General features: G+C 34.7%; 1 protein-coding gene across 1 annotated transcript in view; it reads left to right on the plus strand.

Annotated features, from left to right (window-relative positions):
* Nucleotides 1–25,053, plus strand: part of CDS1 (CDP-diacylglycerol synthase 1) — a 78,302-nt gene that overhangs the window by 13,820 nt on the left and 39,429 nt on the right. Inside the window, exons 2-5 of the mRNA XM_001364683.5 lie at nt 3,687–3,814; nt 9,762–9,858; nt 16,009–16,106; nt 22,250–22,389. Of these exons, the coding sequence (XP_001364720.2) occupies nt 3,687–3,814; nt 9,762–9,858; nt 16,009–16,106; nt 22,250–22,389 (463 nt within the window). The remainder of the gene's footprint in view (nt 1–3,686; nt 3,815–9,761; nt 9,859–16,008; nt 16,107–22,249; nt 22,390–25,053) is intronic.

Here is a 25,053-nt window from a genome sequence, read left to right on the forward strand (position 1 = left end):
GTTATACCAGTGCTTTGAGGCTATATATATATATATATATATATATATATATTTCCATAGTCCTCATACCATGACAGAAGACACACATGAGACATTCAATTAAAAACACTCGATGAAGGAAATAAAAAAGAAAGATGGAGTGCTTTTATCTGCAGTCAGACTCCAACAGTTCCTTTTTTGCAAGCCACTAAATAAACATGGAAAACTGGAGAATGTAACACATATATAGAGAAAACAAATATCCTAGCTTTCAGAAAGGGAAGATCTGATTTTAAATTATATCTGCCAGTGTTTTCAATATTCTAAAGGTATTTGAACTCCTTTGAATTTGGTGACCCAAAGGAAGGTCACTGCTTTCTTGTGATACACTCAAGTATTTTGAGATTCATTGCCCTATTGAAAAGGTACTCATAGAGAAAATGGAAATTGAATTTTTAAAAAAAAATATTTCTCGGGGGCAGCTCGGTAGCTTAGAGGATTGAGAGCCAGGCCTAGAGACAGGAGGTCCTGGGTTCAAATTTGACCTCGGACACTTCCCAGCTGTGTGACCCTGGGCAAGTCACTTAACCCCCATTTCCTTAGCCTTTACCATCTTCTGTCTTGGAGCCAATACAGAAAGTAAGGATTTTTAAATATATATATATATTTCTGATTTGTTACTGTTATGTCACACCTACTTTGAATAGTGGCCTTATATCATTTGATGCCCCCTTTTGCCCCCAGCAGAACTTTTATTTTTTTTATTTGAATTAATTTATTTTGTCAATTTAGAACATTATTCCTTGGTTACAAGAATTATATTATTTCCCTCCCTCCCGTTCTCCCACCCTTCCCACAGCTGACGTGCAATTTCATTGGGTATTACATATGTCCTTAATCAAAACCTATTTCCATGTGGTTGGTGTTTGCATTAGGATGTACATTTAGAGTCTACATCCCCAACCATATCCCCTCGTCCCCCATGTATTGAAGCAGTTGTTTTTTCTTCTGTGTTTCTACTCCCACAGTTTTCTCTGAATAGTATAGTAGATACTGGATAGTAGAACTTTTATTTTTTTAAGCAGACTGGCTCTTCCAATATTTTCTAGGCCATAGAAATGCCACAGTTACTCATGGACCTGTCTTTACTGTGAACTGGAATAGAAGCTTTTTAACTTCCATTTTTCTGACCTCGACTGGTTTGCTCCATCCCCCTGCTGTTGGGGGCTCACCTTGTTGTTGCCAAACTTAGATCAGCTTTAGTTCTGCTACAGCTTATAATTCTGGAATTCACACAATATCTCAACTCTTCTAGGAGCAGGTGTTATAAACACACACACCCACCCACCATGAAATTATGAATCTCCATTTCTCACTACTTGCTTTTAAAAAAAGTGTAGGAATACTATTGTGCTGTAAGGAATCATGAACTGCTTGATTTCTATATGAACTGGAAAGACCTCCATGAATTGATGCAGAGCGAATTGAGCAGAACCAGAGAACATTGTACACAGAAAGTGAAACATTGTGGGATGAGCAAATGTAATAGACTTTGCTACTAATAGCAATGCAATGATACAGGGCAATCCTGAGGGATTTATGAGAAAGAATGCCATCCACATTGTGAGAAAGAACACGCAATTGCATTGTTCAGATCCTAACCCAGATTAGGAACTTGTAGAGCCCCAATTGGGAGGGCAAGAATCAGAATTTGCCCTGGATCTTTGAGAGCAATGAAAGCTTATTTAGCCCTGTCCTGAGCTATTCCTAGATGCTGGAATAAAACAACTTCCCATGCCCCCAAGTGTCCCTCATTAGAACCCAAGAGGACACCAACTGACATTCCCTTAAGAAGTTGGCCCTAACAAAGTCTTAAGTGAGAAAGCAGGCCTGGAAGAGGGAAGGAGCGAACAAACCACAAAGAATCCTGCCATAAAAAACAAAACAAACAAACAAAAAAAACCCTACAGGGATGCTCAAGACATCCCCAGAAAAAGAGAATGAGTCTAAAACGTCAGATAAAAGTGTGAAAGAAGAACAGTGTGAGCCCAATTAAAATTAGAATTCCTAGAAGAGATGACAAGAGTTTATAAAAATGTCCTTTGTCAAAAGTTTTTCCTTCATTAATATAGTAATATAGTTTTGAATATTCTTATTTTTAATATTATGTATACATTATTTCCCTAAGGTTAAGCCATGGTACTTGCATTCTTGGTATAAATGCAATTTGGTCAAAATGAATATTTATTTCTTGGGTTAGTTACTATACTTCATTTGACAGTATTCAATAAGTTAATAATTAATGTACAGTCAATTTATAATTAAATTGATTACCTAATTAAATTTTAAAATGATCAAATTAATATAAAATTAAATAAAGTATTTATTTAATTTTACTTAAGTGATAGGTTCAGTGAACCTGTGCTTTGTCTTTCTCTGACTTGTTTATGTTAGGAATAAATTTGTCTTATAAAAGAACTCTTGGTAGTGCTTTCTTTCTAATTTTTGAAATAATTTTCATACTGTTAGAACTAATTATTCTTTTCAAGTTTGATAGGATTCTCCTATGAATCTATTAGGACCAGGAACATTTTTTTCCTTGGTAGTTCTTTATGATGACATTCAGTTGGTCAGTCATGTCCAACTCTTCCTGACCCTGTGGCCTATAGTACAACAATAATTCAACAATTTTTTGGCAAGGATACTGTAGTGTTCAGCATTTCCTTCTCCAGTGGATTAAAGCAGAGGCTAGTAAGTGTCTGAGGTCAGATTTGAACTCAAGTCTTCCAGACTCTTGTCCCAGCAAGCCATCCAATCATTTATTTGCATCTAGACTTTTTATAGGTAATTCTGTTTCTTTTTTCCCTGCTGAGATTAGATTACTTAAATTCTGTATTTGGTCTTTTTTAGTTTCTTTTTTTTTAACTTACCATAAATTTTCTTTACTTCTATTTTTCAAGGATCTTTGATTTCATTAGATGGATATTTGCTTTACCAACGTTGACCACAACTCCTCTATTTCTTAGAGGACAGTTTTTTTAGTTTCTTAAAGTATTTCTTTTATTTCATTTGTATTTTTAGTTTTGTTCACATGAAACTGCATAGAAATTCCACTTTAGAAAATGTGTTAGGGGACAGCTGGGTGGCTCAGTGGATTGAGAGCCAGGCCCAGAGAAGGGAGGTCCTGGGGTCAAATATGACCTCAGATACTTCTTAGCTGTGTGACCCTGGGCAAGTCACTTGACGCCCATTGCCTAGCCCATACCATTCTTCTGCCCTAGAACCAATATACAGTATTGATTCTAAAACAAAAGGTAAGGGTTTATAAAATAAAAAATAATAGAAAATGTTTTAGATTTTGCTATGATTTCAACATAAATTGGCTATAGTTCTATCACTTTTATATAGTCATTTCCAAGAACCTGCTTTCAGTTTAATTGATAATTTCTGTAGTTTTTTGTTGGGGTTTTTTGTTTTGTTTCCAGATTATCTCTTTACTCAAAATTTTAATAGGCCTTTTGTGCTTATTTTAGGTTATTTGCAGCATTTCTAATATTTTTAAATGCATACTCATTTTATTAATTCTTAACTTTTCTACTTTGTTAATGTATGTTTTAGGGAAATATATATAAGTAACAATGTCACCTCATTTTTGTTGCCATTTTTTCAATGATCTAATATGTACTTTTTAAATTTTTTTATTTTAGGAAACTGATATTGATGATAAATATGGAGATTTGGATTCCAGAACAGATTCTGACCTTCCAGAAGTTCCACCATCCTCAGACAGAACCCCTGAAGTGCTTAAGAAAGCTCTGTCTGGCTTATCTGCAAGGTGTGATTGAATAAATATTTAATACTAGTGCACCTAATTGACTCTGGATCATATAGCATCATTTTGAAGTTTCTCTTATCTCTGCAACAGGAATTATGTTTATGGTTAATATATATTTGACGTGAGTCATCCTTTGAATAGAATCAATCCATTTTCATTACAACTCAAAGCACTGGGTTATCTAGTAAAATTAATACTTTTCGTTTTACTTTTTCTTTTTCCTTCTCTCCCATTCTCCATTTTAAAGCTTAGCAAACTTATCTAAACTGTTTTACCCAAGGTCAAAGTAACAGAGATTGATGGATAGAGTCCATATTTGTGTGTTTGTGACCATTTTTCAATTTCATGTAGAAACAGTTTTTGATAGTTTTAGTTTTCTGATGTTTTGCAATTCAGATTCTTTCCCTTCCTCCTTCCATTCCTCTTCTCAAGGTAGTAAATAGTTTGATATAAATTATATCAGTGCTTTCATACAGTACATATTTCCTTATTCCCCGTGCTGTGACATATATCACATATACAATAAAAAAACTCATGAAGGAAATAGCGAAAGATAGCATACTTTGATCTGCAGTCAGATTCTTAACACTTCCTCCTTTGATTGTGGATAGCATTTTTTAAAATCACGAGTCCCTTGGAGTTATCTTAGAATCTTGTTTTGCTGATACTAATTTAATCCTTCATAATTAGATCATAATTCAATATTTCTGTTATTGTATAATGTGTATACTATTCTCCTGGTTCTGCTCACTTCACTTTGCTTCAGTTCATATGAATCTTAACTGGTTTTTCTCAACTCATCCTGTTCATTTTCTTTTTATGTTATAATAGTATTCCATTAAAATCACCTATCACAATTTGTCCAGCCATTCCACAATTGATGGATATTCCCTCAGCCACCAAATCCTTTACCACTACAAAAAGATCTACTAAAAATATTTTTGTACAAGTAGGTCCTTTTCCCCTATCTCTGATCTTTTGGGATACAGACCTACTAGTGGTATTACTGGATCAAAGGGTATGCATAAACATGCGATCCTTTGGGCATGGTTCCATATGACCTCCCAGAATGGTTGTGTTGATTGACAGTTTCACCATCAGTGTCTCAATTTAAGGCCAATGCTTTTTTAAAATGTTTTTTTATCATCATCACCATTATTACTTCCCAGGGACTTTGTCCCAAATTCTCATTAGTATTTAATATATTTCTATTTTTAATATATTTTAAAAGATAAAAAGCTCAACTAAAGAAAGCTAACCAGCCTTAGTCAGAACTGATCACATATGCCTTATTTTGCAGCTGTGGTCTACCACCTGAGCTAGAAAGGGTTGTCCTTTATTCTGCTTTAAGGTCATTCCTCTAGATTCAAGATTGGCCACTGCATTGATCAGAGGCATATGCTGTATTTTATGCTCATTTTCCTTTACATTATAGTGGATATCATATAAATTGTTCTTTTTTTAATATTAGGTTATACAAGTGTTCCAGAATTTCTCTGAAGTCTTCATATGTAAATAGAACTGAAAACATTTCCTAGGGCAAAGCAACGGTACATTCTTATGCCATAATTATTTAGTTATATCCTAAATGGAGGCACTATTTTGCTTCTACTTCTTTGTTACCATTAAAAAAATACTGCTATAAACATTTGTCTATGTATGGGACCTTTGGTTTGATATGTCTTTGGAGCATGTGCTTAGTGGTGGTATATCAGAAAATACACAGTTTAGTGATTTTTTCTAGTATAATCTTAAATTACTTTTCAGAATGGTGGACCAAGTTCCCAGCTCCCCCAAAAGTTTGCTAATTCCTTCTGTCACTTATCTGAAAATCACAGATTCAAATATACGTGGGCAAAGATAAATAGATCTTACAGTGTGTTAAATAAAAATGAATACTTTTCCTTTTGCTTCATGTTACAACTTGAGCTCCTTTAGTAAGCCTTCCAAAGTTACCAGTAAATTTTGGCTCAATTACTATTTCATTTTCGGTCCAATATATTGTCTGGACAAGTATTTGAATATCCCTGTATATAGCTGATAGAGAGATAAGAGATTTTTTTTCATCCTTATTGTCTACTGCCAATTGTCTCTCTTTCAAATAAATTTATATGTTAAATCCAGTATTATAAATTTACATCTTGTTCTTTTCACACTTTTCCCACATGCATCTGATATTTTAACAAGTAGTATTGTCAGAACTGCCTATCAAATTAATGTTAAATGATTGGGGAGGCGGGGGTAGAAAAGCAAAACAGAGGGCAGTTATGTGGCTGCCAGGTCTAAAGACTGGAGGTCCTAGATTCAGATGTGGCCTCATCCTGCCTCTACCTGTTGTGTGAGCCTGGGCAAGTCAGTTAACTTTTGCTTAGCCGATACAAAGTATTCCTTAACAAAAGGTAAAAAAAAAAGATAAAGAAAAAGAAAAACAATTTCTGAGTATGCTGCCATCTCTTCTCAAACCCTTGGCATGGATAAAATATTGAATTAGTGCCTTTTTCCAACCGAAAAAAAAAATTCTATGTCAGGGCTAAGCATATTTGCTTAATTTTTTTTTCTTTAAAAAGAGAAACTAGTTATTTCTCTTAAGACAATACTTTCATTGAGGGGAAAAATCCTTTAGAATGTTTATATTTCTGTTGTGTCTGAATTCTGACTATTGAGAGAACCTCTACTTGTTAAAGAGCATACAGAGAGAGCCACAGTGGGGAAGGAAAGCTGAATTGGTTTCTTCTTGCATTATATAAAGGAAAGCAGGAATACAGAGTTCTAGGGAGCCTTGGCCTTTTTTTTTCTCTTTGCTTTCCCTTAGTCATTTGATTAGTCACTTAAGTCATCAGCATTAATCCATTTTTCAAAGTCATATTTAAAAAAAAAAACATACTTATTTACTTAACCATTAACCTCACAGTTTCTTGACCCCAAGGCCTTTGTTTATGCTATTTCCTCTGGGCCTCAGATGTCTCTTCTATCTGTTATATGTGTATTCATCCTTTAAGTCTTACTTATTAAGGCTTCCTTAGTCTATCTCACCCTCAGTCATTAATAACCTTCCCTCTCCTAGAGCTTAAAACTTTGCTATTTAAAATTATACTTTGGATCAAAGGAATGCATTCAAAGAAACACAAGCAGTATAGTTGGAGAGGAATACAGACTATATATGATTAAGTATTCCAATTTGATGGAGGCATTGACTGGAGAGAAAATAGCATAAGACTAAATTCACATCATTAAAGAACTTGAACTCTAGATAAAGGAGTTTTAACACTAGGGAGCTTTGTATTTTGATTGTGGGATCTAAAAGAACAGTGTCTTTCTGGTGATATAAAGTGTGGATCATATGAATGGTGAGTGGAGGCAGAAAGAATTTAGGTTATTGAAATAATTCAAATAGGTCATAAAAGGCCTGTGATATGTAACAAAGAGAATAGAGAAGAAGAGATAGATTTGATATTGAAGAAAAAATTATTCTATTGTTATTGTCACTGATGGGATATGTGAGGAGGGAGAGAAGAGTACAATGAAAACACAGAAAGATTTTTGAGGACAAAGGAATGAAATGAGATGATTTGGTGACAGAGGTCATTAATGAACTTATGTATACTCTCTCTCTCTCTCTCTCTCTCTCTCTCTCTCTCTCTCTCTCATAGTTTTTGGATTTGGTTATAACATTCCTGGGCACTGTCATTTGGGAATTTAATATAGGAGGTGATCTATGGATTCTTTCAATCTCTACTTTCCCTCTTGCCCAAGAATGTCGGGGAAGTTTTCTTGGATAATTTCCTGTAGAATAATGTCCAGGCTTTTTCTTATGTCATGATCTTTGAATAGTCCAATAATTCTTAAATTTTCTCTCCCAAATCTGTTTTCAAGGTCTAAAATTTTGTCAATGAGGTGTTTCATATTTTCTTCAATTTTTTCATTCTTTTGATTTTGTTTTATAGATTCTTGCTGCCTTGTGAAGTCATTTGCTTCTAGTTGTTGGATTCTAATTTTTAAAGACTGAATTTCATCCCTGGCTTTTTGGTTATCCTCCTTCTGGTCTGATTTTCTTTGTAGGTCTTCTTTCATCTTCTTTGCTTCATTTTTAAGCTGGTTAATTTTAGCTTTCTGTTTCCAGATGATTTATTTTGCTTTTTTAAGTTCTTTTCCCAATTGCTTTCAGCCTTTCTTAATTGTTTTTTGAATTGTGTTTTGAGTTCTTCCAAAGCCTGTTTCTAATTCGTTGGAGTTTCTGTGTTTTTCCTTGGTGTTCCTTGGTTCTCTGTTCCATTTGCTCTTTGTTCATTACCTATATAGAAGCTGTCGATTGTAATTTCTTTTATTTTTCTGTTGTTTTCTCATATTTTTTCCTCCCCCCCCCCCCCCCCCCCGCAATTGGCTGTAATCTGGCTCCTCTGATTATTTGTTGGATCTGTGGGTTTGAGATATTCTGTCCTGAAGGGGCTTCTTCACTGCCCTGCTGATTGACTAGGTTTGACTGATGGTATTGATGAGTCCTGAGGTCAGGTCTTCCCCAGCTGGTAGCAGAAGCTGAAGGTGTAGTTGAAGGGAATTGTGCTTCCAGCCCTGTTAGCAAGGTAGTCTGTAGTGGTTATAGCCTTTGCCCTGGGATCAGAGTCAGCTGGATTCTTACAGCTACTCTCAGCACAGTCTATGGGGGAGGGGTGATGGAGTTTGAGCTTCCCTGCCCTCTGAAGGCTTCTTATCTGCCCTTTTGACAAGATTAATCCAGGGCAGAGTTGATCTGCAGTGCTGGATGGATGTGCCCTGAAGCCAAAACCTCAAGAAGTGCGGGGGGACGACCAAGATGGAGTATTTTGGCTGTGTCTAGGCTGCCCTTTCTGTGCTTCTTCTCCAGTTGCCTCTCTGCCACCTGTGTTCAATGCCCTGAGCCTGGCACAGCTGTGCAAGCAAGGCACTCCCTCTGGACTAGCACCTTTGCCTGCCCAGAGATTCTAGCCACCTCTGGAGACTCAGCACTGTAGGTGGGGGAGGGGTCCTGGGACCTTTCTTCTTCCTTTCCCTTGAAACCAAGAGTTCAAGAATTCAGGCTTTTTTGGGCGTACCTTTTAAGTTGAATCCAGCAGGAGGGTCTCCCAGCTCTGTCCTGTTGTTAGATTTGGTTTTCTATCCCATTGAACCACTTTGTTGTTGATTGGTATGGAAGAGTTTTAAAGGTCTAGACTTTTGCTGTGTCTAAGTCTCCATCTTGACTCCCACTCCCCTCCCCCCCCCCCCCGAAAAAAGAAGAGGACCCAGAATATTAGGGACAGAAGCTAGATTTCAAAGTAGGAAAGAGTCATGTGGTGTAGAAAGCTCAATGTAAGAGCTTTCAAAGTACTGTGGAAATCTGAAAATGTAAGCAAATGGAACTTAGAGCAGCATTTATATTAAGGAATGATGAAGACAGTGAGAAACCTGGAAAACAAACCAGAGGAACTGAAGATGCATGATAGTAAAGAGATGATTGCTGGAGCAAGATACTATGGAGAGGCAAGATAAGATAGAAAAGGGTTTTGTTTTTTTTTTCCTTTGGAAGAAAGAAGAAGATGGAAAGGAAGAGGTTGTGATACTGGAGGGAAGGGATTTAAGATAGTTGCCATCTGATTTCAATTTTGGTGAAATAAAATTTAGTATCAGCTATAAATATGGAATTTATTTGGGAGTCTAAAGAGAGGGAGAAGTTTAATAGATTCTGTGGAGGATGAGAAAAGTCATCAGGTATTAATGACTAATCTGACTTCTTGACCTAATAGTTCTTTGCTCTTCTTATTGTTGTTAGATAAAGGTTGCAATGAATGATAACAATGAATGTATAATATGAGGAATCCTAAAGACTAGGTTATCAAAATCCTGCCCTTGCAGAACTTAAGACTTTAAAAAATCACATAAGTAATGTCTTTGAGAGCATATTACATGGTAACTGTTGATGTTTTCTTTATAGGTGGAAAAATTGGTGGATTCGTGGAATTCTTACTCTGACTATGATTTCATTATTTTTCCTGATCATCTACATGGGATCATTTATGTTGATGCTCCTTGTAAGTCTGCTAGATCCATTTTATGTGCATTGTGACTTTATTTTTCAACATATGTAATGAAAAAAGTTATGTGAGTCAGGAGTATAAAGGAAGATATCCAATACTTTTTTTTTTAACCCATATCTCCTCTCTCAGAATCAATACTAAGTTTTGGTTCCAAGGCAGAAGAGTGGTAAGGGTTAGGCAATGGGGGTTAAGTGACTTGCCCAGGTTCACACAGCTAGAAAGTGTCTGAGGCCAGATTTGAACCTAGGATTTCCTGTTTCTAGACCTGGCTCTCTATCCACTAAGCCACCTAGCTTCCCCAGTCCAAAACTTGTCAAAGAAATGTATTATACCATTGCATGCTATAGTATTTTTGTGAAATATGCTGGATCCCCTTTTGTTTATGGAGTTCTTATGACCTAAACTTTGAATCATATAGTTGGAAAATTAAATCATATGATTAAAAAATCATCTGATTAGAAAATTTTTTTAAATGCTCATTAATGATAATGGGCTATAGTATTAGTGGGAGGAATATGTATCTTTCTTACTGCAGTGTTTTTATAATTATATTATAATTTTGTCCACTAGTTATTATTGTCCTATACTTTGAGACCTGTCAGATCTGTTGTCTCACTGTTTGTAGTCTAGGTCCACCTTTTCAAACTGTTTGATTGTTCTGCTAATATGGCAATGCATGCCACATACTGTGTCTTCCAGTATCACAGTGGCATCTTTTAAAAAAATTTTGTTGCAAATTTAGTGAGTAAGGTGTTAAATTACAATTTCTTTTTGAGGGGATGCATTCGAACTATTAACATCTGATATACAAACCATTTTTTGAAACTTTTTTCTCTTCTTTCTTTTCTTTTTTTACCAATTACATGTAATAAAAGATTTCCGTATAAATTTTTCAAAAAGTTGTGTGATCCAAATGATCTTCCTCTCTCCTTCCCTTCCCACTCCCAGAGGTGGCAAGCAATTCAGTCTGGATTATACATGTATACAAAACCTATTTCCATATTTTAGAACCTTTTTTGCAAGTTGGAGACTTTACTAAATCTGAGGCCAAAGGAGCTTGTTCTATTCCTTTGTGAACTAAACCATTTTGTGTGAAAAATAGTGGAACTTTTGGAGGTGAAAACCAACTGTCATTGTTGCTGGTTCAACTGTGTACTAGGTGTGTACAATCATTTACTAGCTTTTAGGATAATCATATTTAAATTTCTTTGGAGCTTCTTTCATTATGTTTAATTTAAATAGGGAAATACAATAAACTTTTAAAGCCAAAAAAAAAGAAACATTGTGGAACAATCAAATGTTATTGACTTTGCTACTAGTAGCAATGCATTTATTCAGGTCAGTCTCTAGGGACTTATGAAAAAGAGCTTCCAAGGAAAGGAGAAAATTTTACAAGAAGCCAAAAAGAGACAATTCAGATATCAAGGAGTACCAATCAGGATCACAGAAGAGCTGGCAGCTTCCACACTAAAGGACTGCAGGGCTTGAAATATGATATTCAGAAAGGCAAGAAAATTGGGCCTTCAACCAAGGATCACCTGTCCATCAAAACTGACTATATACTTCAAGGGAAAGTATGGGCATTCAACAAAATAGAAGATTTCCAAGTACTTGTAAAGAAAAGACCAGAACTAAGCAGAAAGTCTGATATCCAAACACAAAGATCAAGAGAAACCTGAAAAGGTAAATAAGAGAGAGAAAAGGAGGAGATTTTTTTAATTTAAATTTTCTTTAAGGCCTTCAATGAGATCAAATTGTTTATATTAATGTGTGGAAAAATGTTATTTGTAACTCTCAAAAATTATATTCACTATTATAGTAATTAGAATCATTCATAGCTAAAGATTGGGGTAATAAGTGGTCTTAGAAGATATGCAAAAAAAAAAAGAAAAAGATAGGGTGGAATAGAAGATGGCACCAAGAGAAATTTGAAGGAGTAAGATAAATAGGATAATTGGTATCACACAAAGAGGTGCATGGGAAGGGGGGAGGAGAATACTATTATAAGAAGGAGAGGAAGAGCATGCTAACAGGAAATATTTAAACCTTACTCTCAATGAAATCAATTCTGAGAGGGAAGAGAATCTAGATCCATTGGGGTATCAAATTCTATCTTACTCTACTGGGAAAGTGAATGGGGAAAAACTAAGGGGTTAAGTACAAAAAAAGGAGGGAAAGGAAGGAGAGGGAACTTAATAGACACTAAAAAAAAGAAGGAAACAAAAAGGGGGGGGGTGGAAAGGGAAGTTTAATAAGGTGGGGAGTATGGGGACTGATTAAAAGCAAACCACTAGTTTATATATAAAGATAGAGCGAAAGAAGAAAGGGCAGAACTAGGAGAGGATATCAAAATGTTGGGGAATGCAGAGGTGGTTATCATCATTCTGAATGTTAATGGAATGAACTAATCCATAAAACAAAAGCAAATAGCAGAGTGGATTAGAAACTAAAACCATATGCTGTCTACAAGAAACAGATATGAGGCAGGTAGACATTCACAGAATAAAGATCAAAGACTGGAGCAATATCTATTGGGCCTAAACTGAAAAAAAGAAGGCAGGAATTGCAGTCATGATATCTGACAAAACCAAAGTAAAAATGGATCTACTCAAAAGATATAGGGAAGATAATTACATTCTGTTAAAAGGCAGTATAGACAATGAGGAAATATCAGTAATCAATGTGTATGTACCAAATGGCATAGCATCCAAATTTCTAAAGGAGAAACTAGCAGAGTTAAAAGAGGAAATAGATAGTAAAACTATACAAATGAGAGACCTGAACCATCTTCTCAGATCTAGATAAATCAAACCAAAAAAATAAATAAGAGGTAAGAGATATGAATGAAATCTTAGAAAAACTAGAGTTAGTAGACATGTGGAGAAAAATAAATATGGACAAAAAGGAATACACCTTTTTAGCAGCGCATGGTACATTCAGAAAGATTAACCATGTACCAGGGCATAAAAACATTGCAAACAAGTGCAAAAGAAAAGGAATAATAAATGCAACATTTTTAGATTATAATACAATAAAAATAATTAGTAAGGGTACATGGAGATCCAAATCAAAAATTTTAATTGGAATTAAATAACATGATTCTTCAAAGCCATTTAAAGAACAAATCATAGAAACAATAATTTCATTGAAGAAAATGACATGGATGAGACATCCTTTCAAGATCTATGGGATACAGCCAAAGCAGTACTCGGGGAGGAATTTATATCCTTGAGTTCATATATTAATAAATTAGGGAGGACAGAGGTCAAAGAATTGGCCGTGCAAATCACAAAACTTGAGAACAAATTAAAAATCCCCAGTTGAAAATTAAATTAGAAATCCAGAAAATCAAAGGAGAAATTAATAAAATTGAGTGAAAGAACTACTGAATAAATAAGACTAGAAACTGGTAGATTGGCTAACATGACAGCAACGGAAAATAATGAATGCTGGAGGGAATGTGGCAAAGTTGGGACATTAATGCACTGCTGGTGGAGTTGTGAATTGATCCAACCATTCTGGAGGGCTATTTGAAACTATGCCCAAAGGGTGCTAAAAGTCTGTCTGACCTTTGATCCAGCCATAGCACTGCTGGGTTTATACCCCAAAGAGATAGTAAGGAAAAACACTTGTACAAGAATATTCATAGCAGTGCTCTTTGTGGTGGTAAAAAAATTGGAAAAATGAGGGGATGCCCTTCAATTGGGGAATGGCTGAACAAATTGTATATGTTGGTGATGGAATACTATTGTGCTTAAAGAAGCAATGAACTGGAAGAATTCCATCTGAACTGGAATGACCTCCAGAAATTGAAGCAGAGTTAAAGGAGCAGAACCAGGAGAACATTGTACACAGAGACTGATATACTGTGGTACAATCGAACATAATGGACTTCTATGCATAGCAATCCAGGACAATTCTGAAGGACTTAAGAGAATGAACACTATCCACATTCAGAGGAAGATCTGTGGAAGTAGAAATACACACACACATAAAACTGCTTGATCACATGGGTCAATGGGGATATGATTGGGGTTATAGGCCTAGTGCAAATATCAATAATATGGAAATAGGTCTTGACCAATGACTAATGTAAAACTCAGTGGAATTTTGTGTTGGCTATGGGAGGGGGTTGAGGAGAGGAAGGAAAGAACATGATTTTTTAATCCTTGAAAAATACTCTAATCAATTAAATAAAATATTACTCTATTACAAAAATGAATAATATGGAAATAGGTATCAAGTAATAACCCATGTATAACCCAGTTGAACTGCTTGTCAACTCCGGGAGGGGGGTTGGGAATAGGGGAGGGAGAGAAAATCAATCATGTATACATAGGAAACATTTTTTAATTCATAATTTAAATTTTTAAAATGAAGCCAAAAAAGATCATGTAATCCAACATCTTCATTTGACAAGTATAGAAAATGAGGCCCATAAAAGCTGTAATATTAATTATATGGCAATCAGGCAATGTGAATTCGGTGAACATAAGTTAATGTCGAACTATAAAAAAGATATTTTATAATATTTAAAAGTTTAGCTATGACTTGTGTCCTTGCCCACATTGGCAAACAACCGGCTGGCCAAATCCAGCTAGCCACCTCTTTTTTGTATGCCCCATATGCTAATAGTTTTTACATTTTTAAATAGTTTTATTGGAATGCAGTGATGGTTGTTCATATATATGAGTTGTCAGTGGTTACTTTCATAGTACAAAGACAGAGGTTAGTTGCAACAAAGACAGGATGTGGCATTCTAATTGCTTCACACTGCTTGATACACTATACAAATATCAGTAACAGTTAACTCAACAGCATTTCAGGTGCTTTATATGGGTATGTACAGGCAGTTTCAAAAAATGCTATAGTGCAGCACTATAGCATTTTTTTGAAACTGCCTGTACATACCCATTGTAAAAAATAAATTTATGATTTTTTTTTTAAACTTAGGATAGAGTTTAAAATTTTTTCTCAAAGAGAAGAGCCACTTTCAACCATTGTTAATGAACACTGAATGGCTTTGGAAATTAGTTTTCGCTACAGATTTGGTGAGCAACTAGGTAATGCAGTGGACAGAGTAGAATTAACGACTTGGAGTAAGGAAGTTCAAATCTGGCCTCATCCACTTTCTAGTTGTGTGATCCTGGGCAAGTCATTTAACACTGTTTGCCTCAGTTTCCTCATGTGTAAAATGAGCTGGATAATGAAATGGCAAACCACTTCAGGATTTTTGCCAAGAAAACTTAGAATGGGATCTCAAAGAGAAAATACAACTGAAATGACTAAACAACAACAATAGACTTGGGAACATTTCTTAATGAACTCAGCCTAAAATTACAAAGCAGCAGTTCTCTGTGAAACTTGGGCCACATTAAGTTATTTTAACAACTAATGTCTGAATCACAACTAATCCCAAGCTGCTTCCCTACTATCAGGAAGGAAAGCCAGAAGCAAGAGGGAGTGTTTACCCCTTCCAAAATTTGCAGCAGATCTATTTTTGAAGCTCAAATTCAGGTTCCAATAGTGTTTTCCAAGACCTTGACCAGTAAAGCTTAAATTGTTTACCTTCTTCCACTTACTGAAAAAGTTTGCCAAAATAGTAGATGGCTCAGTGAATGGAGTGCTTAGAGATGAAGGTCCTGGTTTCAAATATGACCTCAGACACTTCCTAGCTATGTGACCCTAGGCAAGTCACTTAACTCCCTTTGCCTGCCCTTTATTAATGGAATTGCACCTCAATTTTTTTGAAACCATAAGCATTCATTAATAATGATGTCCAACCACAGTAAGCAGAGAACAGGTAGGTGGTCCAGGGGAGTATCTGCCTTGGAATTGGGAAGACCCGAATTCAAGTACTGCTTCAGATACTTAAAAGCTTTGAAATCTTGGTCAAGTCACCTAACCTCATAACAATACATATCTCACAAGGTTGTTGTGAGAATCAAATGTGATAATATATAAAGTCCTTTGCAGACTTTAAAGTGTTATACAAATGTTTGTCTTGCTTATTAACCTTATTATTTTTACCACTAATATTGGGAGGAATTTTAAAGTATTTGTATGACTGTGGGTTGTGTTTCTGGTCTCACATCTTAAGTATTTAGATAGCAAGGTCTACTAAAATGCCTCTCTTAATTGCAGGTGTTGGGCATCCAGGTGAAATGCTTCCATGAAATTATTACCATAGGTTATAGAGTCTATCGTTCTTATGAGCTACCATGGTTTAGAACACTAAGCTGGTAAGTCTGAAGTTTTTTATTTGAAAAACTGTATTGTCTAAATCCAGAATCTATGACCTGACATTATCATTTAATATACATATTTTGGGGCTATGGCAAAGAACTATTTGTAATTTGAGAGATGTAAAAAGATTACTAGGGCAAGCCATAATTCTTAAATACTTAATAAATACTAATGGTGTTTTAATTTTTCCTGGTTAATAAGAATCTTAAGATTTTACTCCAGTACTTCTTAATAGTAGATCAGACTCCAACACTTTGCCAACAGGGTACAAATTCTGGTAGTTCCTAGAAAGTTGGAAATGATTCCACTTTGAACCTAGACATGGCTGCATAACCAAATGATTGACTAATCCCAAATTCACGAATTTTGTCAGTCACAGCAAAAGGCAAAAACTATCTACTTGAGGGATGAAGGCAATTGTGATTTTTACATTGGTTGAGGGTATTACTATCCATGCTGCTAAAATCATAAATGTTTGAAAAAGTTGAGAAAGTATAGATATAAAGCAATTCCTGAAATTCAGAATGATGTACTGACATGCAAAATATTGTATACAATGTGCACCAAATTAAGCATATTCATAAGATGTTAAAATTTTAAACTTGAGACACATAGGAATAATTTCTTAATTATTTATATATTATTACTTTTTTGCCTGGCTTCAAAGTAATATTCTTGACCCTCACATTTGCCTACTTGAAAAAGATTTATATAAAAAAGTGATTTGATCAATCATATAATGATAAATAGTTAAACAAAGAAACAGATTTGAAGTGATTAATTGTAACCTTGGAATGTGGAAATCAAAAAGTAGTCTCTGGATGTTTGGCCATTTCAATAACCTCTAGAGACTTAAATATTTGATCTTTGAAAGGACAAGCTCAAAAAAGGAATAAGATAAACTTCAAATCTTTGTCTTCTATTATAAGTGACTTAACAAAATGCTAAATCTTTTAAGCAAGTATCTTTGGTAAACTAAAGGAAAGGTTAGGCATAATAGCCCTTTTGCTGTAGTAATTCTAGCCTGTTTCAATTAGGAAAGCTGTATTTGACTTAGTTTCTTCTTTCTTTCTTTTCCTTGGTGTTTTTTCTCTTTTCTTGCCTCCTCTTTAATTTCATAATGGCTATGCCTCCACAGTGCACCACCTTGTAGGTTCTGTCATGCCGGAAAGTTAAAAGTATGCTTCCAACAGTAAACTATATTCTGAGGCTTCACCTAGCCAAACACATCTGTAGTAGATTAGCCATTTGATCATGAATTCTTGGGCCATGGCAACCTGTGAAAGAAAGAAAAAAATTGCTTTCATATCCTTTATGACCCCCTTCTACTTTTGGAGTGGTAGTGGTGGGAAAGAGGTAGGTATGGGTACCATGAATCCGAATTTTTAGATTTTTCTAAACTTCATTTTAGCTATCAGTACTCTAAACGTGAAATCCTTGCCTTGCCTACTGATGAAAAGATTTTATAAGTAATCTCATTTTGGTGAGATTGGTAACCTCATTTAAACAAAACCATAAAAATAAAAGGAAGCTGTGGTTAAGGATGGCTCAAAGACTCTTATGGGAACATTTGGTTAATCTTATATTTTAATACTTATAAATATTTGCAGTAGCAGCAACACAAAAGACCAATCTGAAACTAATAAAATAACTTACTCATGAATAGCTTATTCACAAGTAAGTTGCAGATAATGGAAAGGTGAAGGATTCAGTGGAGCCCTCTGAATTAAGAAAACACGCATTTTGTTATTCAGTGACTTCATGACAAAGGTGAAAATAGACAAGAACAATGAAAAATGTGTTACAAAATATAGAACCAAGAATAAAGAATGAGATGTCAAATAATTTTAGACTAGCTTCTGATATCATGAACACTTTGAGGAAAATTCAGAAAGTTTTAAACATAGCAAGCAACAAATAGTCTAATATTTACTAATTATATTTTAACAAACAGGATACAACTTGTTATCAATGTGGGAATCATTCCTGAGGAAACTATTTAGAGTTAGAGAACCAACTTATTAGAGCAAAGATTAGAATAAATACAAATAAGAAAACAAAAAAAGATAGGGCATACAATTAAAGCAACTGACCTATTGAATTATTGATACTTTTTAAGAATAAAATAAGAATGGACATTGATACCCATTATACTGATTTCATGCAAAAAGTTTTAACTGTAAATTGTTATGAAATAACAATCAAATACTTGAATGACTTGTCAGGTAGACACAATACCCAAAGGAAGTACAAATTGTAAATAATAAATTCTTTTATAAAATCTTAGAAGAATGGTGGAAGTTTATTAGTGTCACTTTCAAAGGGGACCAATGAAGATACCATATTTTAACCATCAAGGACAATTGATACTACACTTGACTCTAAAATCACATTTTCTTACAGAAGATAGAGAAACTGAATGGAGAAGAACAAAAGTAGAAAAAACAACTGTACTCTACCAAATGTATATAGAGGAGATGTGTGCTAGAGGCAATACAACTGTGAGGTCATTAGGAATCTGTTGTTGAGAAAAGGCAGAGGAGGATACTAAAATGGTAGACAAATCAGATCTCATCATGCCCCACAACTGGCCACTTAAATAATATTAGTAACCACTAATTTATATGCCTACTTTCCCATGTACAGAACATTTTAATGAGAATAATGAATACATACAGTGAAGGAATCCTTGATTAGATATTAGAAAAACATAGGCAGATTATCACAAGCCATATTTCACAGGAAACCAAATCTTTATTTTGTCTTAAATGGCTAAAAAATGTAGAGAATATGAGTTCCAATTATGCTGATTGCTTTTACTTTAAGAAAATACTTGATTGGTAGAGCAAAATGCCACATTAAAGGTTCTTCTCCATTAAGGTATGTCTCATGCATACATCAAAATTTCACAAGATTAATTTAAAGATAAAACAATAGAAAATTGCTCAATTTAATGATTATCAATAATAGGTGGGGGTGAAGGGAGCAGGAATAAGCAAGAAAAATATATGCTTGCCAAAGGGGTTTGCTACTTTCACAAAGGAAATCCAGTGGAGAGTTCAAGATGAGCAAGGATTCCATGCAGTTCGTGAGATATTCCACATGTTCCCATTTACAGATTACACTGCTTTGGATGTATCAAACATTGAAATGCCACCCACCCAGGAAATCCAAATGGATGAAGGCTGCTTTTTGTCCAGACTATAATATGCATTTGGATGGACAAGCTGTAGAATATACACATATATAGGCATATATAAGGATATGTGTGTACATAGTTATATATGTAGATAAGGGGTAAAATAGCAGAGGATTTTGTAATTTCATCAAAGATACTAAGCTTTACTCTTGTTCAAACGTCTGTGGAAAAACAAGCCCATCTTATTTTCCATATTTTCCTAATACTAAAGTATTAGTTATGAGATTTTTGTTATTGAGAGTTATGAGGTCTTCTAAGAATTAGATATTAGAGCATTGCCCCAGAAGACAATAAACAGGCATTGGAAGTAGGTGTGAATAGACTGAATCACATTACAAACAAGCAATCATAAAGAAGAATTGGTGCAAAGGATGTCATCAGAGGCATGTTGGAAAGAAAAAAATAGGTTATGAAAGAACAAAACATAATAAATGGACAAGAATTGCATTGGATGGACAGATATTTGGATGAGGTTTGATCTGTTCGAATGAAAGGAAGTTATCAGCACAATAAAAGTAAAGCCATTCCTGTTCAATTATGAATGTATTCTCATCTTTTTTAGTATCTTTAGTATGCCCTTTTCTGTGCAACCCTGTCTTTCCCCCAACTTACCATCTTGGCCAGCTCTTTCACTGTTCTAATTCTGTTTTCTTATTTAACCTTCAGTTAGTCTTCTTCCCTCTTCAGCCTTTAAGTTTCTCTGAACTACTATTCTACTTAAAGAATCTTGGCTCTTATTTCCTATTAGTTCCATTATTCCAACTTAAATTCAAAGAAACAACCCTTTTATAATCCATATTTCATCTGAAGACAAGGATCTTATCACTGATGATTGTCTTTGTAGCTTTTTTCTCACTTCTATACTTTAATTGAAGAACAGCAAAATGTTTCAAAAATTTGTCACCTTTTAACATTACACAATTTATAATCATAATGTGTGTGATCATGTGCCATTTTAGTTTTCCTATTAGTCTACATGTAAAAGAAACCCTTTTTCTTTTAAACTATTTGTAAAATATTAACTTGATTGGGAAGTGAGGTCCAGTACATCCATTTTAAGTCACAAATCTGCAACTGTTTCACTTGACATTCCTAAAATTTAGAGAAAAGATATTTGCTGCATAAAAAAATATGACATTATTGGACTTTTGTGCCAAATCAAAATCATTCCACAGAATTATTTAAAATAACATGGACAGATCACTAGGGGTAAGTACTATCATAATATAATTTTAAAGGGGTACAGACTGTGAGCAAGTCACATCACTATTAGAAGTAACTTCTACTGGCCATGCTATATTTGCTTGGTGGTCCTGACTTTCTGACATGGGTAGAGGAAATATAAGGAAAGGATGGTGGGCTGCCATGGCCACAGTAATGAGGTGACTTCTACTACAACTCTTTAAGTTTCTTCACCTCACACCAATTCTTAAAAAAAACAACTGTGATATCAAAGAAATGTCCTTTTCTGTACCTGCTGGTGCAAAAAAGGATATTAAAAATGCAGTAACTACCCCATTCATCTTAATGCCCATAAATTTTCATCCCATTGTTGATGGTCACTATTACAAAGAGAAAAATATTCCATGTAAACCCCCAAAAAACATTTTTTTTTCTGAAAATAAGGCATTGTTATGTCAGTCATCAAATATTTATTGAGTCTGCTTTGTGCCTGATATGGTGCTATGCAAAAATATTTTACATAATACTCTCACATGGAACCCCAAATTAGCTGGCAGAGAACAGGTAGACATGTATGGAGGGAGGAAAAAGAGATTAAGAAAAAAAGAATCATGTGGTACTATAAGTAGTACAATAGCATTTCCTGTCGAGTAGTATGGGTTACAATAGACAGGACTCAGAGAATAGCAAATGATATGACCTGGGCTTTGAAAGATGGGCAGGATTTCCATAGGAGTAGGATGTCCCTGGTGGGAAAGCAAAAAGAATAATGAAGACACCAGTGGTCATGTTATGTGTGAGATCTGCCAAGCAGACAATAACATTGCATTACTTGAAGGGGGAGGTGTAAAGATCAAATTATCTGGGGCCTTGAAAGCCAAAGAATTTAGACTAATTAAAGTGATCCCTGAAAATCAGTATGGGTTTTTGAGCAGCATGCTAAAAATGATGTTTGATGAAGATTAGTTTCACACAACTGCATGTAGAGTGAATGCAGGAAGGCTAGGAGACAATTGTTGTAATGATCAAGAAAAAAGTGTTGAAGAACTAGACTTTAGAAAGAGATATTACAAATGAAAAAGGATGGAGTTGGGAGATGTGCCATAGGAAGGAATGGTAGGATTTGTTGATAGATTAAATTTAGGAGTTAAAGATTAAGGGAAAGATAACTCAACAGTTTTTAGTCTAAGAAATTGGTGGTGCCATTGAATGGATTAGTTTGGAACAGTGCCCTTCTGACAGAGAAAGTGGGGTGGGTGGATTCTTAGTAGTGTGATGACAGAAGTAAACCACCGTCTTCCCTTCTCCTCCTGCTTTGCTGGTGATACCAGAGACTAAATTCAGTTGGGCCATTGGAGAGATACAGTTTCAGATTTTAAATGGCAATGGAAAAAAAGAATGAATTAGCCCTTTCATCTCTCCTGGTTCCCCTTAGGGATTGTAGTAAATCAGAACTAGAAGAAATCTCTGAAATTATATTGTAACCTGTTTTTCAAAGTATATGAGAACTGCTATTGACTAGATGTTAATTGTAATAGCTAGTTTTTAAGGATATCTTGATATTAAAACATAAAATAATGTTTGGGCTAGCCCAGTTGAGCACATTTTGATGAATTACTTTTCTTAAACAGATTGAGTTCTCTCAATATTTTGTTAATTTTGACCTTTTATATTGTTCTATGTATAAGATAGCTCTGTGAGGGTGTCTGATGATCATATTCATCAAAGAAAAATAGGCTGATAGTTCTTATATTACAGGTATTTTTTACTGTGTGTGAACTACTTTTTCTATGGAGAGACTGTAGCCGATTATTTTGCTACATTTGTTCAAAGAGAAGAGCAGCTTCAGTTCCTTATCCGCTACCATCGGTTTATATCATTCGCACTCTATCTGGCAGGTAAGCAGTGAGAATTCCTTTTTTAGGTTGTGGTTGATGTAGCCATATCAAATTTTGAATGTCATCTTTATTTCATTCCAACTTCTCATTTATGTATAGACAGCTGGTCTGTTTTCATGGTTGAAATAAGGGGAAGCCCCTAATGGGAGTTTTAGAATATGAATTGTTTTAATGGTAAATAGATCATACCACATGGAAGGAAATTATTTAGAAATTATGGAGTTAGAAAGTATGGTTTATATAATAGAGGCAGTAAAGAGTTATTTAAAATTTTTTTCTAAGATCATTAGAAACATTTTAAAATGCCATGGTGTGTTATTTGTAGACTAAAAGTTAGAAGCAGTTAGAAATTTTTTTTTAACAAAGAATTTAATCAATGTTGGAAAAGTTCTCTAGTAAGTTATTTTAAAATTATGCATTTACACATACAAATGAAGTGGGGTTTTTTCCCTGTTTGAATTTTAGCATTACTCAAGACATGAATGATGATTACCACAATGATTCAAACCTTACAGAAAAGAAAAAGATTTAGGATGCCCTTTCTATTGACAACTAAATTTCTAAAATTATATACAAAAGAATTTAAATATCATACATAGTTACTACCTATACATATGACTTCTTCCTCCAGTTCTCCTTATTTCCATACCCAAAGGATAATTCATATACCTTCACTAAAAGTCAATAGACAGATAATAGAACAGTTAGGTAGTGGAATGAGATCAAATAAATGCTAGTGGGGGTCAGCTGGGTGGCTCAGTGAGACAAGGAGGTTCTGGGTTCAAATTTGACTTCAGACACTTCCCAGTTGTGTGACTTGACTTGGCAAGTGACTTGGCCCCTATTGCCTAGCTCTTACCATTCTTCTGCCTTAGAAGCAGCAACACAGTATTGATTCTAAGATGGAAGGCAAGGGTTTAAATAAATAAATAAATGCTAGTGGGAGTTATCAGAAAGTCTTTGAAATAATAACAATAAACATATAGTACTTTGAAGTTTATAGACACATTTTATATTTTAATTTCTATAAGCCTTACAACAACCAGATGTTGCTATTCCCATTTTCATATACAATGCAACTGAAGCTGGCAAAAAATAAAGTGAATGCAGGCCTCTTTTGATCCCAGCTCTCCTGACATCCAAGTCCAGGGCTCTTATCTTGTGATGCTTCTCAAAGGTCTTGCCAACTTGTTTGTTTGTTTTTAACTTTTACTTTCTGGACTAGTAACAAATCTAATACACTAAAGGCTAGGCAAACAGAGTGAAGTGACTCGACCACAGTCACAGAGCTATGGAAGTATCTGTGGCCAATTTAAACCCAAGTCCTCCCAACTTCCAGTCCTAGTGCTCTCTCCAGTGTACCACTTAGCTGCCCTTTACCCACTCTTTTTCATTTACATTCTCTATTCACTGTCTTCTTCGTACCCATTTTCTTCTTGAAGTATCCCCCTGACATTTGGAGGGGACAATTCTTTGATCTAGGTATTGGGGAAAACACTCCTGTTTAAAAGGATGAGATAAATTTTAAGGTAAGAAGACCTTGTGAAATTATTTTCAGTTTAACAGAATAAAAACAGTCCTGAATGGTAGTAGTTATTTAGTAGAGTATTTAGTTTATTCTGCTAGATGACTTGAATTTTGTTCAGAACTTGGAAAGCAGAACCTTTGAGAATAGTCTTTCACTCTTTACCAGAGTATATCTGTTTTTCTTGTCAACACTTATTTTGATCAAATTTCAGTGGGATAGAATATCACTATATCTTAAACTTAGAAATAGTTCTAGTTTTACAGTAGATTCAATTGGCCCATTTTCTCATCAGCTTGTTTTTAAAACATTAAGTTCTTTCATCTGGAAGAAATTCTTGGTGGTTTTAATCATTTCTACTTTTCACTAATTTAATTGAAGGCCTATTATCATGTTTCCTTTTGTCTAAAAATTTTGAATTTCTAAAATGTTTTTGTATCATTGTATGGAAGTGAGGATTTAAGTTCTTGTTATTGGGCACTTAACTGAATGAGGCAAGGTAATTCAGGAATTGTTTAGTGCTTTAATAATAGATTGATTATATTTTCTTGTTCCTTCAATGAGAGCAAAACTCTTGGTTAGGTCAGCTAAAAGAATTATACGTCTACCACTTTATATAATTTTTTTTTGTGGATAAGAGAGTCTTGATATGGTTGACTCCTCAAATTGTTTAATAGAAGTCTTCTAATTTGTCCTATGCAACACTTATCTTCTTGTGCAAAATGGGTTGATTAATGCTTTTCCATTTAAATATGACTGATATTGGCTAGATTTCTAGTTTATCCTCCAAAATCTTTTTCAACCCATGATAAAGGATTTCCCAAAAGCCTTAGCTTAAAACTGCACTAGGACTTTTTGGAGCATCTATTATAGTATTTTTTTGTATAATATTGGTTTTAGGTCTCAGAAAAAAAGGAATCATGTGATATAACCGAGAGAAAGAGGAAAAGATAAAGCTTTTTCTATCCCCCTCCAACCCCTTTGATTCCTTGGTTATTTTATTGGAAAGGTAGATGTGAGGAAAGTAGTGAAAAATATTAGAAAATATGTTTGGCATTAAAAAATGAAAACAGTCTCCTAGGTTCAAATCTGGCCTCAGACACTTCCCAGCTGTGTGACCCTGGGCAAGTCACTTGACC

The sequence above is a fragment of the Monodelphis domestica genome, chromosome 6, assembly GCF_027887165.1.
Source record: "Monodelphis domestica isolate mMonDom1 chromosome 6, mMonDom1.pri, whole genome shotgun sequence".
NCBI classification, from domain to species: Eukaryota; Metazoa; Chordata; class Mammalia; order Didelphimorphia; family Didelphidae; genus Monodelphis; species Monodelphis domestica.